This window comes from Elephantulus edwardii, unplaced genomic scaffold (assembly GCF_000299155.1).
Source record: "Elephantulus edwardii isolate Elephantulus edwardi_28Jun2011 unplaced genomic scaffold, EleEdw1.0 scaffold00005, whole genome shotgun sequence".
Taxonomy (NCBI): domain Eukaryota; kingdom Metazoa; phylum Chordata; class Mammalia; order Macroscelidea; family Macroscelididae; genus Elephantulus; species Elephantulus edwardii.
Window position 1 is genome coordinate 7,104,368 of NW_006399755.1, and position 11,182 is coordinate 7,115,549.

An 11,182-nucleotide genomic window follows, 5' to 3' on the forward strand; every position below is an offset into this window, starting at 1 on the left:
CAGGACAGAGCAGGGTTTAGGGCTGTTGTGCATAGGGTCGCTATGAGTCGGAAACGACTCGACGGCACATAACAACAACAACAACATTTAACAGTTTATTCCAGGTAAAATATTGTTGCAATTTTACAAAATTAAACTGCTTCTCAAAAAGAAATACCATACAATATGTCCAATATTTCTATTTTTAAGTAGCATTAGATAATTATAATAAAAATACAATTTTAATTATTTACCTATCCAGGGCTTCTTTGAAGTATTTTCTCTGGACATCAAACTGAAAGACTGTACGTTCACAATCAGTTGAGGCATTGTCACTACCCCCATGTTTCTTCAGGAAGGCATCAAAGCCATTTTCATCTGGATATTTCATACTACCCATGAATACCACTAAGTGAAAAGAACACAAAGTCACAGAACACAACAATATTGATGATACTTATTATTATTATTATTTATGAACTTTCTCAAATGTGTTGAAAAGCCAACACTTCATTACTTTCTTTGTTAAAGTTCTATTTGGGGAATTTTCTATAATGCTCATATATTAAATCTTTTTATGTTTAAAAAGCCAGGGAGGAAAATATGGAAAAATAAGTAAAGATATAGCTTACTTGTAAAACAGGAAAAATTCAAACATCACCATATATGCAGATTAAACCATGAATACAAAAACTTAAGAAGGTCGTGCTTGTCCTCAGGTTCCTTAGAAAGCCTGGGTAAGCTGATTCACAAACACCAATATGGATTTAAGTACTGTTACTGTATCATAGCCACAGAGACTTTATTGGGCATATTTATAATGTAACTGAATTCTCTGTTTTGTTTTCTAAGTGGTTTCACTCCACTTTCCTTAATACAAGTCCACTCAAACAAAAGTTTTCCACTCTGACAGTCATAAACCAAAGATATTTTTTTGCCCTTAGTCTTTTCTCTTGTCAGACATATCATTCTTCTAAGTAGTTGCCTAAACTTGAAATCAATTTATCCAAATTTGGAGGGAGGAGAAAACACACTCTGGAATGACATTTTACAAAGATCTTACTGTGCTCCAAAAAGTGTGCCAGCCCGGGCAGGTCATCGGGATCAGCAAAACTCCCAACTCCAACACAAAGAGCCGCAGCAGACTGGAGTAAGTAGAACACATACAAATAGCAAGTCAATTCAAAAGGAGTAACATTAGCATCTCATCTTAGGGAGTTGTGTGGAGATGGTTGATTTCCGATTTCCAATAGAAACCAACAAAATTCTTTCCCTGAAAATCAGGAGGAGCAGCAGCAAAGTGAAACTCACCAGAACTGTGTCAGTTTCACCCTGCTGCTCCTCCTCTTGCCATCCTGCCAAATGCTGAACAGGTGCAGACCTAAAGAAAAAAAGCAGAAAGAGACAGAAAAAAGGGAAAGGCGGACATGGGCAGCCCACCCAGATACTATTTCATGCCAGTATTTCAGAGTTCTGTACAGAATTTCCTTCCTGGATTAGCAAAATTTGGAAATCTGGATAAAGATCAGATCTGAGGATCTCTAAGCTATTAAAGATTTCTTTGTTGAGTAATTTAGCTACTACAAGTGGAAGTCTTTCAACATGTTACTAAGAAAATTTTGTTTTATTAAAATAAAGAGTAAAACAACATTTCAGAACAACACCTAACAAAAATATTTTAAAAAAGTTGTTAGAAAAGAAAATCTCTAGCTATTAAAACTACAAAGCTAAAGTTTAAAGAGGCTTTTTAGTTCTTCACCTTATCAATGATAATTGCAAGTAAAAGAAAAGTAAGATTACATCTTACTGATTAATAGATATTCTCCCAATATTTTGCAGAAATTAATTTTTAAACAAAATATAGGAGCAAAAGGTACAAGAAGTTCTGAACTTAAAATGGTTAGGGCAAACATATCACTGGGATTATAAATAAAAACACAAAGAAAAAAAATCCAAATTGAATCTTTGAGATAGATCATTAAATTATTAACTTTTTCAATTTTAAAATATCACTTTAAAGGGCTAACACATTTAGTGAATCAGATTGTTTTGGTAAATGGTTACCCTCTTAACAATGGAATTTTTTAAATAAGTATGTACTCTAACCATGTGTAAAGAAAATGAAAAATAGGTTTTTAGAAGAACCAAACAGCCTCACTTTAGTAAATCCACCTTGAAGACATGGATCCATAACTCTTAAAAACACGGAGAAATATCTATTTTTTTTTCTTCAAACCACAGTCTAACCTTTTCTGTGATGGTTTTAATAGTTGCCTAACCTGCTTTCAGCTCCAACTACCCCATTAAGTTCTCTTGTCTTGAACAGCAGGGCTGAAGATATTTTTGTATAAGTTGACTTAAACCACAGTATATCAGTCAGCTTTGACCACAGCAAAAACAGGCTCTGCGATTGCTAGAAAAGAAATTCACACTTGAGACTTTTCTACCCAAAAATTCACAGTTGAGAAATGCATACTTGAGAATCAAATTAAGAAAGCCTGGAACAAGTCACAACTCTATATATCAAACTTAAAACTTCAATCTTGTTTATTTATCAAGTATTTGTCATTGAAGACAACTCTTTCAGGATAAAGAAAACAGAGGGAAGAAAAAGATGACTCAGAGAAGTAGTCAATTTCTTTAGGTAAGTGTGCCCATGTATCAAGATTGTTTTCTTCCTATTTCTTTTATTAGTTCCCATGTTTACCATAACAAGTCCAATAGTTCACATTTCCAAACAAAAATTAGACCAAAAAACTCAACATCACTCTTCAATCAATCAATGGATGATTTTTCACAAAGTAGCTCACCAGGCTTTTCTTCTAAAAGCAACTCTGGGTAAACTCAAACCTCTAACTTTTGAGCAAGCAGCATGTTTGCACTACCCAGGGACTCTGATACCATTCTTAAGCTACCTCTTAGATCAACCTACTTTATTTCCCTTTTACAGACACTTCTTCCACAAATATAATTTTCCACTGTTACAATCATAGAATCTTTTCCTCTCACAAAGGTACTCATAGCTTCAGAAATACAATTTGATCTCTTAAATCACTTTAGGTAAAGTACAAGGCATGACACAGTGGCCGAGAAAATGGACTGTAACAGATGGCGCAGAACTGGGGCATGCTTTGTCCCGTCAAACACAAAATCACTACAAGTCAGAGCTTCCTAATAGGATCCAGAGAGCTAGTTAACAATATCTCATGAGTAAAGTTATAATACTGAGTTTTCAGGAAATAAATGTAGCATTTAAGTTTTCTTTTCTTTTTTTTTAATGATCACAAAAATCTAACCTTGCTGCTTCTAGAAGAGGTAAGCTTTGGATTAACTTAAGATTTGACCCTCCTAAGCAAATAAAAGCTCAACATATAGTTGTCAACTCAAAACTGACTCATAGCTTACACTCCAGTGGGTTTTCTAAAGCTATAAACTGTAAATTTCCCATCTTTCTCACATGGAGCAGCTGGTGAATTCAAATCATCCACCCAGAACAACTCTTTACCCACTAGGCTAGTGGAGTAAAAAAAAAAAATCTTTATGTGCATCTTTAATTCACCAATGATGTTTACAAATTGTTACAAATTGTCATACAAATCTGAGGTCTCTTATTATGATTGGACAATAAAATTACTATCAATACTATTTTTCATTTTTATATTACTAATATAGTATTTAACTTAAAACTTTGTTTCTCAGCTAACAGGGGATATAACAAATTTCAAAGCAGATGAAAAGTTACCTAAAGATATAAAGAAATCACCTTCAGAATCAAAGGTAAGTACAGAAGGTAACTTACAGATAGAAAATACCCAGTAAAGAAGTTATAACACAATTAGTCTTATAGCTAAAACAAATCTCAAAAATTATATCATGGCTTGTTAACAGGAATGGCCAGTGCCTTGTGAAGGGCTTCATATTCAGAAAAGTAAAGGGTGAGCAAAAAATAGGACGATCCTCTGTGAGATAGATTAATATAATGATTACAATGATGGGGGCTTAACTAAGCACAGAAGAGATTGGAAGGATGATACAGATCAGGCAGGGTTTCATTAACAACCACCACCCATCTGTTTTAGAATGAAAACATAAAAAGGTCTAAAATTATCTAGAAAGACAGAAAGCTAGAATTAAAATTTAGTCTCCTGTCAGTGTTGTTTCTACTCTGTAACTTTTAGCTTTCTAAACGAAAATTATATGGCTTAACCAAATTATAAAACAATAGAGGCATCACTCATAATGTGAGTCTCAAAAATTTCATTGCCAATGAGTCACAGTCGACCCTTCAGTCAGTTTCTGAGGCTATAAATTGCATGGAAGGAAACGGAAGGATCTTTCTCCCAAGAAACCACTAGTGAATTTGAACTCCAGAGCCTTGAGTTAGCAACAATTTTCTATGGACTTTGCCACCAGAGCTCCCTCATAAAGTGAGAATCAAGAGAGGAGCTCCCTCATAAAGTGAGCATCAAGGGAAGACAATTTCTTAGACCTGACTCAACAACTTAAATGAAAAAACCTATACAGTCTCTCATTTAAAAAAAAATAGCTTCTTCCAAGAATTGTTATTATAAAAGGATTTTCCATTACTTATACTTCACACACTTGAACACTTTAAATATATTTGACATCTAATCCTCAGTCTTCATAATCTAAATAGTATGTCCTACATTTATGGACTATACTATATGCAATCAACAATGAAAAAAATTATCTAGCTTTAATAAATATCAGGGAGCTCTGGTGGGCTAAGGGCAAGAAATCAGGCTGTAATCCTGAAGGCATGTGGTTTGAGTCCACTAGCTGCTCTGTGGGCAATCTCCCCTGTGATTAAACTGCCTCTGAAAACCCATCAGAGAGTCAGCTATGAGTTGGTTCCAACTCAATCGTACATAAGAACACCAACAATAAATATTTGCTTGTTAATTCTATTATATTCATCCACAAAGGGAATTCTGGTGGCTTAGTGGTAAGGAATTGCACTGCCAAGCCAAAAGGCTGCAGGGAAAAGACGGATAAGCTCCTTACTGCCTCTGAAAACCCACTAGAGGGTCAGTTAGGAGTTGGTTCAGAAGCAGCAGTACACATAACAACAATACAGGTGCTCTGTACTGCAAAATGTAGACATTCTTCAAAAGATTTCTAAAGAGAAATTTTCCATAACAAGTTCTTTTTATATATTCTTTATTATTATACATTAGGCTAACTAAACTCCCCACCTCTATTTCAACTCTTCCAATGTGCTGTTATTGTATCCACATTTTGTTGCTGTGCCTTAAAAAGAGGTAAATCACTATCATTTATCTACATAAAAACTATGCACTAGAAATTTGGGCCAATTCTTTAGACAAGGATTCTACACTCACATTGTTCTTGTCTTCTTTTTCATTCCTTCATTTCTTTCTTTCTTTCTATCAATCAATCATCTATCTCTGTACTGAAGATCAAAAGCTATATACTTCCTTTTTACCTTAAAGGTATAAAGTACGAATTTACAGCTTATCCCAAAGAATTCCCAAAATATTATAAACACAACTCGTACCTGTTTTTCAGTAGTTTTCTTCCTAACTTCTGCTCTTTCTTCTAATTCTTCCAGTTCATTATCCTCAGTATCAAGATCATCATCATGTTCATCATCATCATCATCAAATTCATCTTCATCATCAAAACCCTCTTCCTCATCATCTTCTATTTCAGCTCCAGAATCTTCATCTTCTTCATCATCATCATCATCATCATCATCATCATCTTCTTCTTCTTCTTCTTCTTCTTCCTCTTCCTCATCTGTTGCATCTCCTGTTTTACCTTCCACATTACTTAAGTCTGAAATCAAAAGTGCCTGCAAGCCATTCTGTAATTTGATGTATCTGAAAAAAGATCAAAAACATTTTAAGTCAACTGCTCATTAAACTGTACCAACACAACACAAGCAATTAGTTTAGCAGAATAAATTAAAAATCCAAACGTGTGTGTATATATAAAAATAGGGAGTGCTGGTGCTTGGTGGTAATGAGCTGCACTGCCAGACCAAAGGCACATGGTTCGAATTCACCAAGTGTTCCACAGAAGAAAGTTGAGTAATATCCTCCCATGTGATTTACAGTCTGAAAACTTGCTGGAAGGTCAGCGATGAGTTGATGGCACTTAATAACACACATAAATAAAAATATAAACACACAAAATACACAAAGTATACATATGTTAATAGATGTAATAATATGTTAATAGATAATAATAAATGATATCCTTCAAAATAAAAACTAGAATCCTAATCCCTGTTAATCCTGACAGGAAATAAGGTTTTCTCTGCCATGTTAATTGAATCATGCTTGGCAAATATGACATATTGTAAATCTAATTACTTCTGAATTATAAGAAGAGATCAGAACACAGAAATTTGCATACACTTGTGGAGGAGAGGTAGTCAGGGAGCAGAGACATACCCTATATGAAGATCATCTGGGAACCAAGGAACACCCAGAACCACAGACAAAGAAGCAATCTACACATCAACAACTCAGGGTGGACTTTTTTTTTTTTCAGGGTGGACTTTTATCTCCAGAACTCAATCCAATTATTGGAAAATTAATACACACACAAAACCAATGTATAGAATAAAACTGGTTGCCTCCAGGGAGAAGTTACTAAAATAGTTCTAAGTAGTAGTTGAGGGGAAAGACAAAGACGAATACATTTCATGCATATTTTTGGTATTTTTTAAAATTCTGAATTATCAGTTTTACTTTGCTTGGCTCCACAATCAACACTCTTGGTACCAGCAACCAGGAAATCAAAAGATGAATTTGCACTGGGAAATTCCGCTGTCAAGGACATCACCAGAGTACTGAAGAGTAACAATGTCAGTCTGGAGATTAAGATGCACCTGATCCAGACCATGGTCTTCACAAGTACTTGCTATGCATCAGAAAATGACAATGACTTGAGATGATAGAAGGATAACTGATGCCTTTGAGCTGTGGTACTGGAGAAGGGTACTGAATATACCATGGACTGCTAAGAATACAAACAGGTTCATCTTCAAGAGGGTGAAACCAGGTTGCTCCTTGGAGGCAAAGATTCTGAAGCTTTGTCTGAAATACTTAGGGTATGCTGCAAGGAGGGACCAGTCATTGGAGAGGAACATCATGCTTAGAAGGGTGGTGCAACAGAACAAGAGAGGAAGACCTTAAATGAAATGGATTGCCTCAGTTACTGGGGTAATTGGGGTAGGTGTGTTAGAGACAATAAGGTTGGCTCAGGATAGAGCAGGGTTCAGATCTGTTATACAAAGTGTCGCTGTAAGTCGCAGGAGACTTGACAGTACATAACAACAATATATACTTCTTTTAAAAAAACAAATTTTAGATGTTAAAAAGAAATAAAGATAGTATACACACCAACCCATTCCTTAGCCTTCCCTACTATTACAGAAGATCTTCTAAGTATTTAAAGATTCAACCATACCAAAAGATTTAACCTAAGGGAAAGCTAACCACTGCTGTGTTGAGTCTGACTCATGACAAACTTCCATCATGTTTCTGAGGTTGTAAATCTTTATGGAAAAAGAAACTGCTCATCTTTCTCCCATAGAGAGACTGGTGAGTTCAAATTGCTGGTCTTTTAGTTAGTAGCACAGCATGTAATGTACTAACCTCAAGTATCCCTCAATATATTGCACAGCCAGGTCAGTTTAAAGTTTTAAGGCAAAATATCAATTAAAGCCCTATTTAACAATGTATAGTACTAGTGCTCCCCAGGAGAAAGAGACAGGCAGTCCTCTCCCATGCAATTAACTGCCTCTGAAAACTCACTGGAGGGTCAGCTATGAGTGGGTTCAAACTCAGAATGAGTTAGTAAGTGACCACAGAGAACATAAACCCAGAATGTTACAAAGAAGCAAAAAAGCCTCTGAGACAGGGTACACTTACATTGTGACTTTAAGATGAATAAAGTTAACTAAAAAACTGGGAGGTAGAATGACACACAAGCATATTGTTTCTTTGTGCTTTCAATTAATTATGCTTTACAAATAGGGAAATTATTTTGGGGGTTTTTGTGTGTTCTATGTCACATTGTGGTAATTCTCACCATATTCAATCTGTATGCTGAACAAATAATTTGAGAAACTATATTAAGAAGAATGTGGCATCAGGGTTAGAGAAAAACTTATTAGCAACCTGTGTTATATAGAGGACACAACCTTGCTTGCAGAGAATGTAGAACATGAACCACCTACTCCAAACAGATCAAAGATCAAGAATTACATCTTTCAATATGGATTACACCTCAACACCAAGAAAACTAAAATCCTCACACTGGGCCAATAGGAAATAATATCATGATAGATGGAGAAACAACTGAAGTTATCAACAATTTCATTTCACCTGGCTCCACAATCGACACCCAGTGTAGCAGCAGTAAAGAAACCAAAAGATGTTCTGCATTCAGAACATTTGCTGTCAAAGACCTCTCTAAAGTTCTAAAGAGCAAGGATGTCAGTTTAAGTTTAAAGACTCAAATGTGCCTAAGCCAAGCCACGGTCTTCTTCAGTTACGTCCTATATATTTGGATGTTGGACAATGAACGACAGAATTGATTCCTTTGAGTTGTAGTGCAGGAAAAAGAGTACTGAATTATCCCATTGACTGCCAAAGAACCAACAGGTCTGTCTTTGAGGAAGTGCAACCAGGGGGCTCCTTAGAGTTAAGAGCATTAACACTTTGTGTCATACACTTTGGGTATATTGTCAGGAGGCGTGAGCCCGTAGGAGATACTATGCTGGGAAAGGTGGAGAGGGTCAGAGAAAGAAAGGAAGACTCTCAACAAGATGAACTGACATAGGGCCTACAATAGTAGGTTCAAGCATATCAAAGATTGGGAGCAGTGAACTAACTCAGTCCTACAAGGATAAATATTGTATAAAATCATTATTGTAGAATGAGTATAAGGATCCAAGAGAGGTAGGAGAGGGTGAAAATGGAATAAGGATGTGCAGGGGGTGGGGGAATTAATCATGGGGTTGTACAATTTGATGGGGAGGGGTGAGGGAAATTGAAATAATCTGTTCTCTAAAATAATATGTTCAAATTTTGTAAATAAACTAGTGTAAAACTAAAAAAAAAGGGAACAGCAGGATAAAGCAAGGTTCAGATTTGTTGTTCATAAGTTTGCTATGAGTCCTGGGTAACTCAATGGCACATAAGACCACCATCACAAAAATTTTTCAATTTTTTTCATTATTATATCTACTATGGTGATCTGTGATCACTGATCTTTGATGATACTATCATAATTGTTTTGAGATTTCAAGAACTGTGTCCAATAAAGGATAGTAAACTTAATTAATAACATTGTATATGTTCTGAAAAAAGCATTCAAGTGAAAAATAAGATCAATGTGGCAAACTTCATGGACATCTTAAGAAAATGCCACATCTCCCCAATCTTCTACAAATTGAGAACACTGGACTTTATGAAGAATGTGGCATTCGGACTGGAGGAAGACTCATTAACAATTTGCATTATCCAGATGACACAACTTTGCACACTTAAACTGAGGAGGACTTAAAGTGTTAACTGTGGAAGATCAAAGACTGTGGCCTTAAATATGGGTTGCATCTAACATCAAGAAAACAAAAACTGGGGAGCTCTGGTGGCCTTGTGGTAAGGAGCTGCAACTACAATCCCAGAGGCACACGGTTCGAATCCACCAGATGCTCTGCTGGGAAAAGGAGGGACAATCTCTTCCTGTACCAGTCAGATCTGATTTGACGGTACACTCACACAAAAATTTAAAAAAAAACAAAACCCTCACCACTGGATCAATAGGTAGTTATCACTATAGTTGAAGAAAGAATTGAGGTTGTCAATGATTTCATCTTACTTGGATCCACAATCAGCACTCTTAGCACCAGCAGTCAATAAATCACAAGTTGCATTAAGAAAATCTATCAAGGGTTTGTCCAGAGTGCTAAAGAGTAATGATGTCAATCTAGAGACAAAGGGGCCCCTGATCCAGGCCATGGTCTTCTAAATATTTTCTTAAGCATCTGAGAGCTGGACTATGAATAAAGATGACAGAAGAAGAATTGATGCCTTTGAGTTGTAGTGCTGGAGAAGAGTGCTGAACACATCATGGCCTTGGAGGCAAGGATTCTGAAGCTCCATCTCACATATTTTGGGAATGTCAACAGGAGGGAACAGTTCTTGGAGAAGGACATCATGCTTGGAGGTTAAAAGGTAGAAGATGAAAACCCTGGATGAGATGGATTGACACAATAGCTGTGCCAATGGGGTCAGGTGAGTCAGAGACAGTGAGCTGGCTCAGGAAATGGTAAGGTTTAGAGCCATTGCTCATAGGGTCACTGTGAGTTAAAGTTGAAGCTACAGCACATAACAACCACATAACTACCTTTAGTCAACAGTCATCTATATGGAAGCAAGATCCTCTACCAGAAAAAAAGATTATTAACGAATTAAAGTCTCAGATGACGGTTGGCATCTTCTAGTAATCTTTTTAAATTAAGCTGTGTACATTGTTTTGCTAAGATACAATGGTATTATACACTTTAAAGACTATAATTTCACATTAAACTTTCATTTGCTCCAAGAACCAACAAAAAAATTTAATGAGATTTGTTTTATTGTGGTAATCTGGAATAGAATCCTCACTATCTTGGAGGTATGCCTATACAAAGATGAAGAAGGACATCTCAAGATAGAAGGCTGTACACACAAATATAGAATAATATCAGGAGTCATATTTTAATGACATAAAAAAATTTTAAGTTATTTTTTTGTTTGTGATTTTTTTTTGAGAATAAAATCATGACAGGAAAATTAAAAGACTGCTATCAACAGACAAAAAATTTTGAGAAGTGATTAAAAAGTCAAAGGCAAAGTTTATCAATTTAATGAAAATATAAAGACATAATCTTAAGCATATATGGTAACATGCTGATTCTTTCCAGGAAAGCCTGAACCTCCAGATCAATAAATATAGACAGAGTCTCAGGAGAGTAAACTAAACTATTAATTAAAGCAAAAACAACCCAGTGTCCACTGAGAACAAAATGGAAATACTGTTGTATAATCACATAAAGCAATTTCTTTCACTCAATAGAGTATTACAGAAGAGGGATAATTCAGTCACAAGCTACTGAATCTTTAAAATCTAATAATGAATATAAATATAATTTATATAAAGG

General features: G+C 35.5%; 1 protein-coding gene across 2 annotated transcripts in view; it reads right to left on the reverse strand.

Annotated features, from left to right (window-relative positions):
• NRD1 (nardilysin (N-arginine dibasic convertase)) overlaps nucleotides 1-11,182 on the reverse strand; it is a 106,364-nt gene that overhangs the window by 81,203 nt on the left and 13,979 nt on the right. The window contains exons 2-6 of one of the 2 annotated variants that reach the window (XM_006879672.1): nucleotides 5,519-5,843; nucleotides 2,259-2,392; nucleotides 1,291-1,360; nucleotides 1,043-1,124; nucleotides 234-387 (exon numbers count right to left, since the gene is read on the reverse strand). In XM_006879672.1, the coding sequence (XP_006879734.1) occupies nucleotides 234-387; nucleotides 1,043-1,124; nucleotides 1,291-1,360; nucleotides 2,259-2,392; nucleotides 5,519-5,843 (765 nt within the window). The remainder of the gene's footprint in view (nucleotides 1-233; nucleotides 388-1,042; nucleotides 1,125-1,290; nucleotides 1,361-2,258; nucleotides 2,393-5,518; nucleotides 5,844-11,182) is intronic. The other variant, XM_006879673.1, reaches the window with a different exon arrangement.